Below are 20,603 nucleotides of genomic sequence, written 5' to 3'. Positions count from 1 at the left end.
AAAAATGAAGCTCATTTGATCAGCTTTAGACAATACATCAGTTTTAGACATTCTGTTTTCTAGTTGTTCCTGGTCTTCTGTTTTTACATATTAGTACATACTTTAAACTCAAATAAGGACTTTGGTAATATGTTAATTTTCTAAGCTAACAAGTATTAAAGTCTTACTCTCTGGTGTCCTCTTTTTCCTGTAGATTCTGGGGTAAATGTACAGTGAGCACACTAACACAGACAGCATGATAATGACCTCGAAGAGCACCACGAGCACAATTCTGAAATCTGGGGGGGAGAGAGAGAGAGAGAGAGAGAGAGAGAGAGAGAGAGAGAGAGAGAGAGAGAGAGAGAGAGAGAGAGATGAGAGAGAGAGAGAGAGAGAGAGAGAGAGAGAGAGAGAGAGAGAGAGAGAGAGAGAGAGAGAGAGAGAGAGACACTGCTCATTTAAAGCAGATCATCAAGTAAAATCAACACAGACAGCATGGGCTAATAAACACAATGTCCAATTTAATAGGAACACCTGGAAATACAGTATGTGGCAGAAGCGCAGCAGGTAAAGAACATCTCTTATTGTTCACCTATTGATCTCTATGAATTTAACCATGGCATTGTTTTTACACCTTGATGAGAGACGTAGAGACTGTTGTATGTAAAATTCCCACAAAATCTGCAGTTTATGCAGCTCATCTGGTACCATCAACAATGCAACAATAAAAGTCAAAGAAATCAAACACATGATTGGCTGATTAGATAACTTCATGAATGTCTACAGGTGTTTCTAATAAAGTGGATGGTGCAGGAAAGTAAGAAGTACTGCACAATAGTCTTAGTGATATTTATTATTAAAAGTTTTACAGTATTAGATTCATTTGTTACTTAAAATCACATACTCACCAGTACATTCCAAGAGTTTAATGGAATTTTGGTCATGGCTGACGTCATTTTCGACATGACAGGTGACTTTTTCTTTATGGTTTTTATCCAGTACGAGAGTTTTGTTGTCGTCCTCCAACCGAGTGAATGATTCAGAAGTCCAGCTAAAGTGCAGGTTGTCTCCATTAGCAGAACAGAACACTCTCCTGACTCCAGAGGACAAGCAGCTGTAGGACACTTTCACTGAGGACACCTGAGCTGTAGATTAGAGATAAACACCTCAGAATAAATTATTAAATAATTAAACGGTGAATCAAAGCAAAATTATAAAAAGAAATCATAAGGATTAAATCAAAGGTACTATAAAAAGATTTAAATAATAGGTTTTGTTATTTGGTAAATATGTACATGTCTGCATTTTTAATGATATGAAGCCTCATTTGCATAAATAAATATTAAAATAAATCTTAAGAGAGACTTTAGTGTGGATTAATGTTTATATTTTATACATTTATGAAATAACTTGTAGTTTGCTGTGTGATGTGATTAGAGGTTGTGTGGTCCTACCTTCAATGTTCACCTGGAGAGTATAACTGCCTTTACTTCTCCCGTCTACATCAAAAATGTCTGAAGTGTATGTTCCAGAGTCGCTCCTCTCTGCACTGGTTAGTATCATAGTTTTATTATCATTAACAAACTGCCATCTTGGGAAATATTTTGTTGGTGTTGGGGAACTTTGTTTTCTATATCTTAAAATTAAACCAGTGGTCTTTAGGTCAAACCCATCCTCCAGCGGCATTTGCAGGTGCAGTCGCTGTCCCACAGCTACATAACACGGTTTAATCTGATTAAATCTACAGACATCATGATCCTGAAACAGTGAACCTGAAGAGGAAGAAAAAATCATCAGCATTCTGTTAATATTATTGTAACTAAAACACATCTGATCTGTATAAACTTCAAAACAGTATCTTCTCTGAGTGATTATTTACTTTATGTTAAATTGTATTTAATATGAAAATTATCATTTAAGATTAAAATGGAAATCATTATAACAGCACAGCCATCATCCAAAAACTATATTTTTATACACATAATGCTAAATGACAAAATAAATAATGCACCATTTGCATAAACACACATAAGATAACACCCCCCTCCCCTCCAAAAAAAAAAAGAAGAAAATATTGGATGTCGTAATATCTCAGTTATAGCAAATTAAATTTTCTTTATTGCATTTTCTGAAAGAAGCTTTATAGAAATCTAAAAATATAGAAAGTAATGACAACATTCACAATTAAATTAATATTTGTCCTTATTAACTTGTCTTTATGTATTTGTATTAAGTATTATGATTAGATATTTTTGGCAGCTCGCCCATCTCTAAGGTGTGAAAACTTACCCATGACAACGTGGGCGTAAATCAACAGGACTCCAAAAATGACCTGTATTCTCATTTTGTCCAGAGAACAATCCTCTCTCTGTACTTGATGGAGATCTTGGACCTGAGTGATGAACGACTACAAAAGCAAGATGGAGCTTCTTTTACAGAACTAATAATACTTTTACCTATTATCATCTACACAACTGAATGGAACCAAATTCCTTGTGTGTCATTCTTACCTGATTCTGATTCCGATTCTGATAAACCTCTCATAACAGCCTGGTCCTTTTTACGTCTCATCATTGTTGTGTTTCCCATTTCCCCCATGATCACGTTCTCCTGTGTTGGATTATCACTTTAGTGCCACATCATTTAAGTTCCTGTTTTCTCATTGTGTCTTGGTCTTGTTACTGTTGATGCTACAGTGTATCTTTTCCTTTCTAGTGCTTTTGTTTAGAGTTGTCCTGCTTCATGTATTTAGGTCTTTATTGCATATTATATAATAAATAGAATCTGCACTTACATCTGCCTTTGTTTGTTAGTACTACCCATTCATTTAATCCTGAAATCCTGCGTTTAACATTTGCCATGCTTTTTTTCAGATGAATGTATCTTAATGCAGGTAGTCTGTAGTTAGGAATAAATGTAAAAATGATTGAAAATAACTGATTCATCATTTATTTGTTTGTTTCTTATGTTTTAAATTCATTATTACAATATAGAACAAATTTGAAATGTATATGTACACTTTTAAAAAACAACAAAAAAACACATTGACTTTGCTGACTGTTTAACCAAGTTCTGCCCATGAGTTAACAGGGGTGTAAAACCTCAGGTGTTAATTCTTAAGTCACGATATCACACACACTCATGAACAATTTTTATTTTTTTTTGCATCATATCAAAGAAAACAAAAAGGAAAACAGCATATAAACAGTTGTTATACTGTATACGTGGAGCTGTAATCATGTATATTAAAGGAGAGAGAGAGAGAGAGAAAGAGATTTTTTATTATATCAAAATAAGTAAATCAACTGAGAAAATAAAAATAGACAGTTTTGAAGTTTACACAGATCAGAGTTGTGTTTCAGTTTACAATAATATTAACAGAATGCTGATGATTTAAGTAGCAAAGAGAAGTAAAGGCAGTTCTACTCTCCAGGTGAACATTGAAGGTAGGACCACACAAACTCTAATCACGTCATAAAAAAACGTGCTTACACATTTAATATTAAAGTTTGCACTTCTGATGTTCTAATGAAAATAGTCATCCTATTTTTACAACAAAATTTAAAACTAGTTTTAAACTAATTCAAACCACCCTTTACATTGTGTAAATACGTACATTAATAGTTGGTTAGTTTTACTATGACCAAAGATGACTTTCTGTATGATGAGAGTTATAATTTATTGGGTTCCGTACTGATAAAACTTTAATCTGTTATCAGTGGGTTTTGTTAGTGGGTGCTACAGATATTGACTGAAGTGATTTGTCAAACAGAGAAAGAAGAAACAATAGAAAATTCAAGCACACACACACACACACACACACACACACACACACACACACACACACACACACACACACACACACACACACACACACACACACACACACACACACATATATATAGAGTCAGGAATGGCAAAGACAAAAAAACAGGGGCTGCGGGGAACACACTGACAATCACCCCTATGTGTCCAATAGAAGGAGCGACACAATTAACAACAGACAAATAAACTATAATAAATACAGCACAATTCAAAAGCTACTTATAAAGATGCCTACGTAAATAATGGTTCTTATATGCATATGACCTGCAGTTGAAAAGCATACCAATTATACATTTTAATTTATTTTTCAGACCCTACTTCTGCACAGTCTACTGATGGTACAGTAAGTCTCATCATTCCTTAACTTTGACCCGAAACCTACCATGCTTCCGGATTTGCAGTTTCAGGATCCTGTTGTCTGCAGATTTGGTTGAGACAAGAGACGACATGGGGACTGGTGTCCTAGGGGATGCTTTTTACTTTCAGGCAGGCAAAAGTGAGCTATTAGATATGTAGCTCGTGGGACGAAGGAAAACACACATTCATTAAAGTGATCCAACATTTAAATATAATAAATACAGCAAAAGTCAATAGAGAGGAAGTACAGTACCTATTTATGGAAAGATTTAATAGCAGCAGTTTCGATTGTTGTGTTTGACTAAATAATCTGCTTAATATGATATTTTTTGCTTTTTCCACACAGTATAATAATAATGTTAAATCTTTCAGTTCCTCTATTTTTCTGATGTTCTTAAATTCCTGTATGTGCTAATTCCCTCCCTGAGGCTAACGGTATGTACTGACTTCATTTTCATGCTCTTTCTCTCTTTAAACTCTAATTAATCAATAAATATATATATATATATATATATATATATATATATATATATATATATATATATATATATATATATATATATATAATATTTTGCAAATTGTAAAAACAGCTGGTTGACCAGTCTATATATTTATATTTGCACTTATAAGACTATAAATACATTGATATTTTACTGCTTAGACGTTTTAGCTATTACAGACATAAACAGTGATATGACATTAGGTACAATGGTCCTGTACCACAGTCCAGCTTTTGTGACATGAGGAGGCCAAAACTATCAGAATGTTGTGAGACATTATAGAGAAAAAAAATTTGCAAACAAGATGACCAAACCACAGAGATGGTGCTGAGATTCAGACTGCACAAGTTCTCACTTACAGAGAAGTCTAAGTGCTGCATTCTGATATACTTTGTATTAATAAAGAAGCACATTTTAATCAGCAACAGACAGCTGTTCATTGATCAGTTCTCAGTAGTAAGATTTTATTTTAATAAACTGCTTAAACATGCATCTATTTAAGTCTTTCTTTCTTTCTTTCTTTCTTTCTTTCTTTCTTTCTTTCTTTCTTTCTTTCTTTCTTTCTTTCTTTCTTTCATTACAAACACTGGAAGAAATGAGTGTTAATAGTTTTATCTGTGGAACTTACTGTTTCTCAGTAAAGTGGTATTAGTTCTGTAAAAGAAGCTTCATCTTGCTTTTGTAGTCGTTCATCACTCAGGTCCAAGATCTCCATCAAGTACAGAGAGAGGATTGTTCTCTGGACAAAATGAGAATACAGGTCATTGTTGGAGTCCTGTTGATTCACACCCACGTTGTCATGGGTAAGTTTTATCCTCTATTAATGCATGATTCCTTAATTTACTACATGTGCAGTTGTACAGTTTCTGCTTTATGACATGAGAAATGGTCTAAATGTAGTTTAAACCTGTGAGATCAGACATCAGTAAATCGGTCAGCTTTTAATGAACACTTCCTGCACTTCAAAAGTAGAGAATGTTATTTCTCTGAGTGACTTCATTAATAAAATTATTAAGAGAGGCAATAAACTGTCTAATATATATTTTAATATATAATAATTCAGATCCTACTGTGCAGGTTTTTTATTTTCTATCATCTATCATCGGTCAGCTTTTAATGAACACTTCCTGCACTTCAAAAATAGAGAATGTTATTTCTCTGAGTGACTTCATTAATAAAATTATGTTTTAATAAAATAAACAAACAAATAACAAAATAAATGAATTCTAAGAAATCTATAATTTGTTTAACAGTACAGTAGATTACTATAATACGATACGACAACATCCGATACTCTTGACTAACCCCACCCACTCCCACAGACACTAGTGACTAACCCCACCCACTCCCACAGACACTAGTGACTAACCCCATCCACTCCCACAGACACTAGTGACTAACCCCATCCACTCTAGGCCTTTCAGTAGTACAAAATATATAGTTTTTTTTTCTGTGAATGCCTGCATCGACATAGTAAATGGTCTCAAACATATGTTGACATACAGAAGAGATCCTAATGCTTAACCCTGCAAAGGCTTATTTTCCATTACCACTGTTAACATGTAGCTTTAAAGGAGTCTAAAGCAAGGACTCTAAAGCAAACATTCTAAAATATCTCATCACAATACTACAAAATGATTCTACAATATTTAAAATATTTTATTGTTTTTTTGTGTGTTTATGCAAATGGGGAATCATATATATTTTGTCAGTTTTCATTCTGCATATATAACTAAAATTTCTTTGCATTATATTGGAAAAATGCTAATTTCATGAGGAACACGATTTTCAGTGAGAGACAACAGTTTGCTGAAATTTAATTTATTTATACTCAATTCACTGACGCTGTTATCAATATAGTTTGTCTGCCTTTTTTCCCTTATAAAATCCAACAAACAAGTAAATCATTTGCAGAAAATAAACACAGACTTTGGAAGTTTACACAGATCGATTTTTTTTTTCTTCTTCTGCAGGTTCACAGTTTCAGGATCATGTTGTCTGTAGATTTAATCAAAGTAATCAGTGTTATGTAGCTGTGGGACAACGACTGCACCTGCAAATGCCGCTGGAAGATGGGTTTGACCTACAGACCACTAGTTTAATTTTAAGATATAGAAAAACCCAAAATTCACCACCAACACCACGTCTCCCAAGATGGCAATTTATAAATGATACTAAAACTATGATACTAACCAGTGCAGAGAGGAACGACTCTGGAACATACACTTTAAACATCTATGATGTAGACGGGAGAAGTAAAGGCAATTATACGCTCCAGGTGAACATTGAAGGTAGGACCACACAACCTCTAATCACATCACACAGCACACTACAAGTTATTTCATAAATGTATAAAATATAAACTTTCATCCACACTATAGTCTCTCTCAAGATTTATTTTTCTATTATTATATTTAAAGTATTTATGCAAATTAAGTTTCTCTTACATACTTAAAACAACAGCAAAAAATCTAGGCTTTTAATGTTGTTAGAACTTAAATCATTATTTGTCACATCTATATTTAAGTTTAATTCTTCTTGCATATTTGGTTAAGTGATTAATCGTACAGCGTCTATAGTCATTCATCCTGAGGTGTTTATCTCTAATCTACAGCTCAGGTGTCCTCAGTGAAAGTGTCCTACAGCTGCTTGTTCTCTGAGGTCCGGAAAGTGACCTGTTCTGCTGATGGAGACGACCTGCACTTCAGCTGGACTTCTGACTTTAACACACTCCCTCAACTGGAGAACGGGACCAGCACTGTCACACTGGAACAAGACCATCAAGGAAACATCACCTGCCATGTAGAAAATAATGTCAGCCGTGTCCACTATACCATTGAGCTCCACCAATGTCCTGGTGAGTCTGTCTTTTATAAAGAATAGTTTGAAGAACAAAAATCCAATGCAACAGTTTGTGAACACAAAGACAAATCAGCCAGATGTCTGGTAAAAACCTACTGAGAGTAAATGTATAATACATACTGTAAGAAATAGCTAGTGGATGAAATCTTAGCAATGTCAGCATGGTGTGTGAATACATCATTAGCAACCTAGTGCAACTAGGAAAGAAATATAATAGACTAGAACACCAAATATATTAAGAATAAATACAGCAAAATTCCAAAGTTTGGAAACACCTATTTATAGAATGATTCAATTGCAGCAGCTTCTATTGTTGCTTTTCACTAAATAATCTGCTTTATATGGTGATTTTTCTTTATGCTTATGTTGCATCATCTCACTCACTCTCTCACTCATTTTCTACCGCTTTTATCCGAACATCTCGGGTCACGGGTAGCCTGTGCCTATCTCAGGCGTCATCGGGCATCGAGGCAGGATACACCCTGGACAGAGTGCCAACTCATCGCAGGGCACACACACACTCTCATTCACTCACGCATTCACACACTACGGACAATTTTCCAGAGATGCCAATTAACCTATCATGCATGTCTTTGGACTGGGGGAGGAAACCGGAGTACCCGGAGGAAACCCCCGAGGCACGGGGAAAACTTGCAAACTCCGCACACACAAGGCGGAGGGGGGAATCAAACCCCGACCCTGGAGGTGTGAGGCGAACGTGCTACCCACTAAGCCACCGTGCCCCCCTATGGTGCATCATCTAGAACAAAATTCCAATGAAGAAGTTTGAACACAGAGACAAAACTGCCAAATGTCTAGTTAATATTTACTGTTTAAATTGAATAAAAATTAATGTTTATCCTAATTGCACCCATACCAGAAATATATAGCTAATTTCTCTTTACACATCCACAGACACTCTTGACTAACCCCACCCACTCCCACAGACACTTGTGACTAACCCCACCCACTCTATGCCTTTCAAGAGTGCAATATATATATACAGTTTTTTTTTTCTGTGAACACCTGCGTATGTCATAGTAAATGGTCTCATGCATATGTTGACGTATAGAATTGATCCTAATGTTTAACCCTGCACAGGCTTTTTTTCCCCATCATCACTGTTAACATGAAGCTTTACAGAATTCTAAAGCAATCTGAGAAAAATATCTCATCACAATACTCAAAGACAATATGATACCAGAAAATGATTCTACAACAGTCAATATATTTTATTGTTTTTTATGTGTTTATGCAAATGGGGACTTGTCTATATTGTGCCATTTTCATGCTCTATATATAACTAAAATTTCTTTGGATTATGTTGGAAAAAAATGCAGATTTCTTGTGGGACACAATTTATAGTGACAGACAGACTGATGCTGTTATCAATATTGTTTGTCTGCCTTTTTTTCTAATAAAATTCAACAAATACATAAATCACTTGCAGAAGATAAACACAGACTTTTGAAGTTTATACAGATCAGAGATGTGTTTCAGTTTACAATAATATTAACAGAATGCTGAGAATTTTTTTTTTCCTCTGCAGGTTCACTGTTTCAGGATCATATCTGTAGATTTAATCAGATTAAACCATGTTATGTAGCTGTGGGACAACGACTGCACCTGCCAATGCCCAGGGAGGATGGGTTTGAGCTAAGGACCACTAGTTTAATTTTAAGATATAGAAAAACCCAAAGTTCCCCACCAACACCACATCTCCCAAGATGGCAGTTTGTTAATGATAATAAAACTATGATACTAACCAGTGCAGAGAGGAACGACTCTGGAATATACACATTAGAGATCTATGATGTAGACGGGAGACAAGAAGACAGATCTACTCTCCAGGTGAACATTGAAGGTAGGACCACACAACCTCTAATCACAGCAAACTACAAGTTATTTTATAAATGTATAAAATATAAACATTTATCCACACAAGTATTTCTAAAGATTTATTTTTACATTTTCATATTTACAGTGTTTATGCCAATGAGGCTTCTCTTACATACTTAACAAAACAACAAAAAGAATCTAGGCTTTTAATGTTGTTAGAACTTAAAACATTATTTGTCACATCTATATTTATGTTTACTTCTTCTTGCATATTTGTTTAAGTGATTAATCATACAGTGTCTATAGTAATTCATCCTGAGGTGTTTATCTCTAATCTACAGCTCAGGTGTCCTCAGTGAAAGTGTCCTACAGCTGCTTGTCCTCTGGAGTCATGAAAGTGACCTGTTCTGCTGATGGAGACAACCTTCACTTCAGCTGGACTTCTGACTTTAACACACTCCCTCAACTGGAGAACGGGACCAGCACTGTCACACTGGAACAAGACCATCAAGGAAACATCACCTGCCATGTAGAAAATCACGTCAGCCGTGACCACGATACCACTGAGCTCCACCAATGTCCTGGTGAGTCTGTCTTTTGTAAAGAATTTTTGAAGTAAAAAAATTCCAATGCAACAGTTTGTGAACACAGAGACAAAACAGTCAGATGTCTGGTAAAAACCTACTGAGAGTAAATGTTATACACACTTTTCCTCAGTCTCAGCCACATAACCCCAGTTTACTGCACAGTTACCATGTAAGTTTGTACCTGCCTGCGATATTCTAATGATCATAGTTGGTCTTATTTTCCAACATAAACAAACTAAGAAAAGATGCATGACTGAGCCATAAATGCACCATGCAGCATCTTTTTGTTAGTCATGCAAGCTTCATATAAGACCTCTTGCTTGTAACTACATTCATTCCTCTAGTCTTAACCTGATATCCTGTAATCTTTTCTGGAAAAAAGTAACACACATGAATAGTGCTTTTATCTCTATATGTATGTGTTTTGGAAGTTCTGAGGTTTGAGAGATTTAAAAAATAAAGTATAGCACTGGTAGACACAGGCAAGAGTAAAAAAGGTCTCACAATTTATTGTGCTCAGCTGCGCAGCAGGACCCAACACTCCGCATATAGCATGACGGATGAAGGGCCACGATCATTGATTACATCAAGATTTTATAGACAGAACTCACGTAAAGAAGATATGCAAAAGCAAAACATCATCAGTCATTGGCCCAAAATCACTGCATGATCATCGCCTGACCAAGCTAATCTGACCAGGCCAAGGTCTGCTAGAAGGCCTACTAGAAGATTTACTGGACATTGTCTATGCCTACTTCCTGACAACTCGTCTCCAGTCCCTACTGCCCTTGTCATGATCTTAAGAAAACAACCTATGACAATGTCAGTCTCTGGTCATTACACACACAGGGTAAAAGCATAGAAGGACACTAAACAGAGCTACATAGAACAACACAGAGCTAAGGACTGAAAGTAAGTTGTCCAGGTCACATAATGTGCACCATTAGCAACCTAGTGCAACTAGGAAACAAATATAATAGATATAACTAGAACATCAAATATATTAATAATGAATACAGCAAAATTCCAAAGTTCTGAAACACCTATTTATAGAATGATTCAATAGCAGCAGTTTCTATTGTTGATTTTCACTAAATAATCTGCTTAATATGGTGATTTTTCTTTATGCTTATGTTGCATCATCTAGAACAAAATTCCAATGCAGAAGTTTGTGAACACAGAGACAAAACTGCCAAATGTCTAGTTAATATTTACTGTTTAAATTGAATAAAAATTAATGTTTACCCTAAGTGCACCCACACCAGAAATATATAGATAATTTCTCTTTACACATCCACATACACTAGTGACTAACCCCACCTACTCCAACAGACACTAGTGACTAACCCCACCCACTCCAACAGACACTAGTGACTAACCCCACCCACTCCACAGACACTAGTGACTAACTCCACCCACTCCAACAAACATTAGTGACTAACCTCACCCACTCTATGCCTTTCAAGAGTGCAATATATATAGTTTTTTTTCTGTGCACACCCGAGTATATCATAGTCAATGGTCTCATACAGTACATATGTTGACATACAGAATTGGTCCTAATGCTTAACCCTGCACACGCTTTTTTTTTTTTCATCATTACTGTTAACATGAAGCTTTAAAGGAGTCTAAAGAAACCAGATGAAAATCTCATCACAATACTTAAAGACGATACAGTACTAAAAAATGATTCTACAATATTCAATATATTTTATTGTTTTTATGTGTTTATGCAAATTGGGAGTCATATACTGTATATTGTGTCCATTTTCATGTTCCATATATAACTAAAATTTCTTTGGATTATGTTGGAAAAAATGCTAATTTCATGGGGAACACAATTTTCAGTGACAGACAACTGAAATTTAATTTATTTATACTCAATTCACTGATGCTGTTATCAGTATTGTTTTGAAGTTTATACAGATCAGAGGTGTGTTTAAGTTTACAATCATATTAACAGAATGCTGATGATTTTTTTTTCTTCCTCTGCAGGTTCACTGTTTCAGGATCATGTTGTCTGTAGATTTAATCAGAGTAATCAGTGTTATGTAGCTGTGGGACAACGACTGCACCTGCAAATGCCCTGGGAGGATGGGTTTGACCTAAAGACCACTAGTTTAATTTTAAGATATAGAAAAAACCAAAGTTCCCCACCAACACCACATCTCCCAAGATGGCAGTTTGTTAATGATAATAAAACTATGATACTAACCAGTGCAGAGAGGAACGACTCTGGAACATACACTTTAAACATCATTGATGTAGACGGGAGAAGTAAAGGCAGTTATACTCTCCAGGTGAACATTGAAGGTAGGACCACACAACCTCTAATCACATCACACACACACACTACAAGTTATTTCATAAATGTATAAGATATAAACATTTATCCACACTAAAATCTCTCTCAAGTTTAATTTTTAGATTTTCATTTTTACAGTATTTATGCAAATGAGGCTTCTCTTACATACTTAACAAAACAACAAAAAAAATCTAGGCTTTTAATGTTGCTAGAACTTAAATCATTATTTGTCACATCTATATGTTTATTTACTCTTGCGTATTTGGTTATGTGATTAATTGTGCAGCATCTATAGAAATTCATCCTGAGGTGTTTATCTCTAATCTACAGCTCAGGTGTCCTCAGTGAAATTGTCCTACAGCTGCTTGTCCTCTGGAGTCATGAAAGTGACCTGTTCTGCTGATGGAGACAACCTTCACTTCAGCTGGACTTCTGACTTTAACACACTCCCTCAACTGGAGAACGGGACCAGCACTATTACACTGGAACAAGACCATCAAGGAAACATCACCTGCCATGTAGAAAATAATGTCAACCGTCACCACGATACTGCTGAACTCCACCAATGTCCTGGTGAGTCTGTCTTTTATAAAGAATGGTTTGAAGTAAAAAAATCCAATGCAACAGTTTGTGAACACAGAGACAAAACAGCCAGATGTCTGGTAAAAACCTACTGAGAGTAAATGTTATACACACATTTCCTCAGCCTCAGCCACATCACCCCAATTTACCAGCCTACGATATTCTAATGTTCATAGTTGGTTTTATTTTCCAACATAAGCAAACTAAGAAAAGATGGATGACTGAGCCATAAATGCACCATGCAGCATCTTTGTTAGTCATGCAAGCTTGATATCAGACCTCTTGCCTCTTCCTCTAGTCTTAACCTGATATCCTGTAATCTTTTCTGGAAAAAAGTAACACACATGAATAGTGCTTTTATCTCTATATGTATGTGTTGTGGAAGTTCTGAGGTTTGAGAGATTTAAAAAATAAAGTATAGCACTGGTAGACACGGGCAAGAGTAAAAAAGGTATTACATAGAAGTGCTACATAGAACAACATAGAGCTACATGACACTAAACAGAGCTACATAGAACAACACAGAGCTAAGGACTGAAAGTAAGTTGTCCTAGCCACATAAAGTACATTATTAGCAACCTAGTGCAACTAGGAAAGAAATATAACAGATATAACTAGAACAACAAATGTATTAATAATAAATACAGCACAATTCCAAAGTTCAGAAAGACCTATTTATAGAATGATTCAAGAGCAGCAGCTTCTATTGTTGATTTTCACTAAATAATCTGCTTAATATGGTGATTTTTTTTCTTTTTTCTGCAGTGAACAGTTCTACACAGTATAATTATGGCAAGTCTTTCAAATTTCTCTATTTTTCTGATATTCTTACATTCCTGTATGTACTAATTCCCTCCCTGAGACTAATGATTGCATACTGACTTTATTTTCATGCTATTTCTCTCTTTCAGGTTTCATGGTGTTTGTGTCTGTGTGGCTCTTGGAAATCATCATCCTGATATCTCTGATTGTGGCATTTTACATCTACACCAACATCCACAGGAAATAGAGGATAACTAAAAGTAAGAATTTTAAAAAATGTAGCGTGTAAAGCTTCTGTGGTGATTTAAGTGTGGTGATCACCTGAGTGTCATTTTTAAACACAGATCAAGAAAGTATTTAAACCTGGATAAGAAGAAGAAGATGGTTGGTTGCTCTCCTCCATGTCAGCAGCTCATCCCTCCTGAACCACCAGAAACATATAACCATCAACAAGAAATGAACAGAGAAAACAAATACATATCAATCAATATGCTCTTTTCAAAAACTAAACTAGCCTCACGCTTCATGCAGATTTCTTGATGAACACAGCGTATATGTTTTTTGAGTTATTTATCTTCAGCTTCATTTTTAAATATTCAAAATACTGCAATGCAATGCAATGCAATGAAGCCGTTATCATGCTGTTGAAGAAATAATTTTTGTAGAATTTCTATAAATGTAAATCTTAAGTATTTGTGTGAAAGTTGAAAAAAATGTCTTTTTATTTCAAACAAAAACAAACATCAATTTTTTTTATTCACAGCTCTTAATAATAATTGACCAGTCTATATATTTATATTTGCACTTATAAGACTATACATTTATATTTTACTGCTTAGACGTTTTAACTATTATAGACATAAACAATGATATGACATCAGGAACAATGGTCCTGTTCCACAGTCCAGCTTTTGTGACATGAGAAGGCCAAAACAACCAGGATGTTGTGAGACATTTTAGAGAAAAAAAATTGCAAACAAGATGACCAAACCACAGAGATGCAGACTGCACAAGTTCTCACTTACAAGTGTGAGAAGTCTAAGTGATGCATTCTGATATACTTTGTATTAATATAGAAGCAAATTTTAATCAGCAAAAGACAGCTGTTCATTGGTCAGTTCTCAGTAGTAAGATTTTATTTTAATAAACTGCTTAAAGCCTGTTTATTGAAGTGTGAATATGTGAGTAAAGTAAATGAAAACAGTTGTGATTTAAATTACAATTTATAATGTGAATGTGGTGATGAATATCATATGATGTGATTATTTACATTTATTTAGAATACATGATGCAGTGTATTGTTTGTATTGATGCCCTATTGAGTTACTGGAACAAATATGGAATTTATTTGAACATATGGACTTTTGAATACATAGTTGATTGGAAATGTATTTTCCCATTGTTACATATGTTCTTTTTCTGAAACTGAATAGTTGTAATTCATGTTGACCTTATATGAGAGAAAACAGAAAAGAGAAAGAAAGGTCAGAGTTCATTAAACATTGGATCAAGAGCAGGAAACGTGTCTCTGTGCAGTGTTATACATTCAACTTGCCCCTCTGGGTTTCTCTGGCCTAGAGCGGGTAACATAGACATGGCAGTTTTGTCTCTGTGTTCACAAACTTCTGCATTGGAATTTTGTTCTAGATGATGCACCATAAGCATAAAGAAAAATCACGACATTAACCCTCTGGGGTCTGAGGGTATTTTGGGCCCCTTGAGAGATTTTGACGTGCTCTTGCATTTGGTTCTTTTTAGTTGTTTTCAAATATATTATTGACAAAAGACTTATTACACTGTATTCAGCACAAACTGGGCTACCATTATATGGAAACAACTTCTATGTGTTTGAATTTTTGACAAAATAAGTTTTGTGTGTGAAAAATAAGTTTTGTTTTTGAAAAAGCAAAAAAAACAACAACTCTGAAATAAGGCCACAAAACCTATAGTAAACCTGTTTTCACAAGACTTTTTGAGAACAGATCTTCTAATGTAGGTTTTTTTTTGTAATCATGTGAAAATCATCCTGCCTGCTTATTCACATTAAACAATACATTGATTTAAAATTTAAAAGCCACTTTCTACTTTGAAAGGCCATATGCGAAGAGGCGTCGACATGCTGTGACTGACAGCTTTGTAGACAATGGGTCGCATAATGAGCTGTGGATTACATAATGAGCCTTGGATTACATAATGAGCTGTGGATCACTGAGCCAGGATAATGACCTGGGGTCTCATTTATAAACCGTGCATACGCACAAAACAGGGCTGGAAACGTGCGTACGTCAGTTTTTGCACAAAGGTTGTGATCTATAATATATATGGAGAATGAAAAATGACAAAATATATATGATTCCCCATTTGCATAAACACATAAAAAAAACAATAAATTATTTTAAATATTGTAGAATCATTTTGTAGTAGTGTATCATCTTTAAGTATTGTGGTGAGATATTTTGGTCTGGTTGCTTCAGACTCCTTTAAAGCTTCATGTTAACAGTGATGATGGAAAAAAGACTGCACAGGATTAAGCATTAGGATTAATTCTGTATGTCAACATATGCATGAGACCATTTACTATGTCGATGCAGGCATTCACAGAAAAAACTATACATTTTGAACTATTGAAAGGCATAGAGTGGATGGGGTTAGTCACTAATGTCTGTGGGAGTTGGTGGGGTTAGTCAAGATTATCGGATGTTGTCGAATCGTATTATAGTAATATATTGTACAGTCAAACAAATTTTATATTTCTTAGAATTCATTTACTTTGTTATTTGTTTGTTTATTTTATTAAAACATAAATCGATTAATGAAGTCATTCACAGAAAAAACATTCTCTACTTTCTAAGGGCAGGAAGTGTTCCTTAAAAGCTGACCGTTTTAGTGATATCTGATCTCACAGGTTTAAACTACATTTAGACCATTTCTCATTTCATAAAGCAGAAACTGTACAACTGCACATGTAGTAAATAAATGAATCATGCATTATTAGAGGATAAAACTTACCCATGACAACGTGGGTGTAAATCAACAGGACTCCAAAAATGACCTGTATTCTCATTTTGTCCAGAGAACAATCCTCTCTCTGTACTTGATGGAGATCTTAGACCTGAGTGATGAACGACTACAAAAGCAACATGAAGCTTCTTTTACAGAACTATTACCAATTAACTGTGAAACAGGTTAAAACTATTAACACTCACAGGGCTGTCAAGTTTCACGCATTGAGAGTGACAGTCACGCATTTGGGTCTTTTCTCACGCACTCCGGCCAACATTGTATTTGTCACGCTTTATGTTTTTAATATTAAATGAAGCATTTATCATGCTGTTGAAGAAATTATTTTTGTAGAATATCTATGAATGTAAATCTTAAGTATTTGTGTGAAAAAATGTCTTTCTTTTTCTTTCAAACAAAAACAAACAGTTTTTTATTCACAACTCTTAATAATAATTAATCAGCAAATAATAAAAAAGTAACATATAAATTGTAAAAACAGCTGATTGACCAGTCTATATATTTATATTTGGATTTATAAGACTATAAATACATTGATACTTTACTGCTTAGACGTTTTAGCTATTATAGACATAAACAGTGATATGACATCAGGGACAATGGTCCTGTACCACAGTCCAGCTTTTGTGACTGTGAGGAGGCCAAAACAAACAGGATGTTGTGAGACATTTTAGAGAGAAAAAAATTTGCAAACAAGACGACCAAACCACAGAGATGGTGCTGAGATGCAGACTGCACAAGTTCTCACTCACAAGGGCAAGAAGTCTAAGTGCTGCATTCTGATATACTTTGTATTAATAAAGAAGCACATTTTAATCAGCAACAGACAGCTGTTCTTTGATCAGTTCTCAGTAGTAAGATTTTATTTTAATAAACTGATTAAACATGCATCTATTTCTTTCTTTCTTTCTTTCTTTCTTTCTTTCTTTCTTTCTTTCTTTCTTTCTTTCTTTCTTTCTTTCTTTCTTTCTTTCTTTCTTTCTTTCTAAACACTGGAGGAAATGAGTGCAGGCCTCTCAAGTTGTGAAGACAGGCCAGTGAGACATTCCCCCCCTCCAAACCCACCCCTCCAACACCCCCCCCCCCCTATTTAGTTTCCATGTATTAATTTGTGTGTGTGTGTGTGTGTGTGTGTGTGTGTCTGTTTGTGTGTGTGTGTGTGTGTGTGTGTGTGTGTGTGTGTGTGTGTGTGTGTGTGTGTGTGAGAGAGAGAGAGAGAGAGAGAGAGAGAGAGAGAGAGAGAGAGAGAGAGAGAGAGAGAGAGAGAGAGATTATGACTGGTGGTGTTTATTGTAAGTGTTTGTTGCCTTTTTGGACTCCTTTATCATTTGTAATGTTGCTCCCATTTAAAACAGTTCAGCACAAGCCCAGACATTTTTAGGGTCATGACTGAGGACAATGTCCCGTCCAGAGACAAGCTGTTTCGTGTTGAGGATTTGTTCAAACCGATTATCGAATATACCCTCTCTAATGAATGTTTTTTTTCATTCATTGTTGTGTTAAATCTTACCCAGATAGTGCTATTTTCTGATTGGCTATTGTGTATCCTCTTTTTTTTTGATTGGCTGATAAGTGTCAGGCTCGACTAAGAACTGAGATGAGCTTGATTCCTGCCTGGTTCCATAGAGACAGCGGTGCGGACAGATACATTTTGGGTGCTGCGGCTTGTTAAATATATGATAAATAGTCAAAACGTTTTTCTGCGTGACAAATACAATGTTGGCTGGAGAGCATGAGAAAAGACCCAAATGCGTGACTGTCACTCTCAATGTGTGACACTTGACAGCCCAGTGGGTGTTAGTAGTTGCAACTTCCTGTTTCTCAGTAAAGTATTATTAGTTCTGTAAAAGAAGCTCCATCTTGCTTTTGTAGTCGTTCATCACTCAGGTCCAAGATCTCCATCAAGTACAGAGAGAGGATTGTTCTCTGGACAAAATGAGAATACAGGTCATTTTTGGAGTCCTGTTGATTTACACCCACGTTGTCATGGGTAAGTTTTATCCTCTAATAATGCATGATTCATTTATTTACTACATGTGCAGTTGTACAGTTTCTGCTTTATGAAATGAGAAATGGTCTAAATGTAGTTTAAACCTGTGAGATCAGATATCAGTAAATCGGTCAGCTTTTAATGAAAACTTCCTGCACTTCAAAAGTAGAGAATGTTTTTTTCTGTGGATGACTTCATCAATCAATTTATGTTTTAATAAAATAAACAAACAAATAACAAAGTAAATGAATTCTAAGAAATATAAAATTTGTTTGACTGTACAGTATATTACTATAATACGATTTGACAACATCCGATAATCTTGACTAACCCCACCCACTCCCACAGACACTAGTGACTAACCCCACCCACTCCCACAGACACTAGTGACTAACCCCACACAGACACTAGTGACTAACCCCACCCACTCTGACAGACACTAGTGACTAACCCCACCCACTCTGACAGACACCAGTGACTAACCCCACCCACTCCCACAGACACTAGTGACTAACCCCACACACTCCCACAGACACTAGTGACTAACCCCACACACTCACACAGACACTAGTGACTAACCCCACCCACTCACACAGACACTAGTGACTAACCCCACCCACTCCCACAGACACTAGTGACTAACCCCACCCGCTCCCACAGACACCAGTGACTAACCCCACCCACTCCCACAGACACTAGTGACTAACCCCTCCCACTCCCACAGACACTCTATGTTTAATTTTCTGTGAATACCTGCATGGACATAGTATATGGTCTCATACATATGTTGACATACAGACTTAATCCTAATGCTTAACCCTGCACAGGCTTTTTTTCCCATCATCACTGTTAACATGAAGCTTTAGAGTAGTCTAAAGCAAACAGACTAAAATATCTAATCACAATACTTAAAGACAATACACTTCTACAAAATGATTTTACAATATTTAATATATTTTATTGTTTCCTCCCCCGGTCCAAAGACATGCATGGTAGGTTGATTGGCATCTTTGGAATATTGTCCGTGGTGAGTGTGTGTGTGTGAGTGAATGAGAGTGTGTGTGCGCCCTGCAATGGGTTGGCACTCCGTCCAGGGTGTATCCTGCCTCGATGCCCGATGACACCTGAGATAGGCACAGGCTCCCTGTGACCCGAGAAGTTCGGATAAGTGGTAGAAGATGAATGAATGATGAATGAATGGATGTTTTTTATGTGTTTATGCAAATGGGGAATTGTCTATTATGTGTGATTTTTCATATATAACTAAAATTTCTTTGGGTTATGTTGGAAAAAATGCTAATTTCATGGGGAACACAATTTAAAATGAGAGACAACAGTTTACTGAAATTCACTGATGCTGTTATCAATATTGTTGTGAAGTTTACACAGATCAGAGGTGTGTTTCAGTTTACAATAATATTAACAGAATGCTGCTGATTTTTTTTTCTTCCTCTGCAGGTTCACTGTTTCAGGATCATGTTGTCTGTAGATTTACTCAGATTAATCAGTGTTATGTAGCTATGGGACAACGACTGCACCTGCAAATGCTGCTGGAGGATGGGTTTGACCTAAAGGCCACTAGTTTAATTTTAAAATATAGAAAAACCCAAAGTTACCCACCAACACCACATCTCCCAAGATGGCAGTTTGTTAATGACAATAAAACTATGATACTAACCAGTGCAGAGAGGAACGACTCTGGAACATACACTTTAAACATCTATGATGTAGACGGGAGAAGTAAAGACAGTTATACTCTCCAGGTGAACATTGAAGGTAGGACCACACAACCTCTAATCACATCATACAGCACACTACAAGTTATTTTATAAATGTATATAAAAAAAACCATTTATCTACACTAAATTCTCTCTCAAGATTTATTTTTATATGTTTATATTTACAGTATTTATGCAAATGTGGCTTCTCTTACATACTTAACAAAACAACCAAAAAAATCTAGGCTTTTAATGTTGCTAGAACTTAAAACATTA

The 20,603-nt window shown here is 35.5% G+C and overlaps 2 protein-coding genes and 1 long non-coding RNA gene across 10 annotated transcripts in view; 2 read left to right on the top strand and 1 right to left on the bottom strand.

Annotated features, from left to right (window-relative positions):
- Positions 1 to 20,603, bottom strand: part of LOC113659134 (carcinoembryonic antigen-related cell adhesion molecule 5-like) — a 569,148-nt gene that overhangs the window by 252 nt on the left and 548,293 nt on the right. The window contains exons 12-14 of the mRNA XM_047801199.1: positions 1,434 to 1,751; positions 888 to 1,124; positions 168 to 278 (exon numbers count right to left, since the gene is read on the bottom strand). Of these exons, the coding sequence (XP_047657155.1) occupies positions 168 to 278; positions 888 to 1,124; positions 1,434 to 1,751 (666 nt within the window). The remainder of the gene's footprint in view (positions 1 to 167; positions 279 to 887; positions 1,125 to 1,433; positions 1,752 to 20,603) is intronic.
- The window catches only part of LOC113659133, a 62,916-nt gene that overhangs the window by 28,610 nt on the left and 13,703 nt on the right, over positions 1 to 20,603 (top strand). For 3 of the 8 annotated variants that reach the window (XM_047801204.1, XM_047801206.1, XM_047801203.1), the window contains 3 exons: positions 3,396 to 3,425; positions 7,276 to 7,518; positions 9,073 to 9,387. In XM_047801204.1, the coding sequence (XP_047657160.1) occupies positions 3,396 to 3,425; positions 7,276 to 7,518; positions 9,073 to 9,387 (588 nt within the window). Of the gene's footprint in view, positions 1 to 3,395; positions 3,426 to 6,634; positions 6,953 to 7,275; positions 7,519 to 9,072; positions 9,388 to 12,204; positions 12,263 to 12,584; positions 12,828 to 20,603 lie in introns of all 8 variants that reach the window. The other 5 variants (XM_047801207.1, XM_047801209.1, XM_047801205.1 and 2 more) reach the window with 5 other exon arrangements.
- On the top strand, positions 18,339 to 20,208 carry LOC125138885. The gene is made up of 2 exons (XR_007138002.1): positions 18,339 to 18,609; positions 20,068 to 20,208. It is a non-coding gene; the product is annotated as an uncharacterized LOC125138885 (long non-coding RNA).

The sequence above is a fragment of the Tachysurus fulvidraco genome, chromosome 15 (assembly GCF_022655615.1).
Source record: "Tachysurus fulvidraco isolate hzauxx_2018 chromosome 15, HZAU_PFXX_2.0, whole genome shotgun sequence".
Classification (NCBI taxonomy): Eukaryota; Metazoa; Chordata; class Actinopteri; order Siluriformes; family Bagridae; genus Tachysurus; species Tachysurus fulvidraco.
This window is presented reverse-complemented; position numbering and strand designations above follow the sequence as displayed.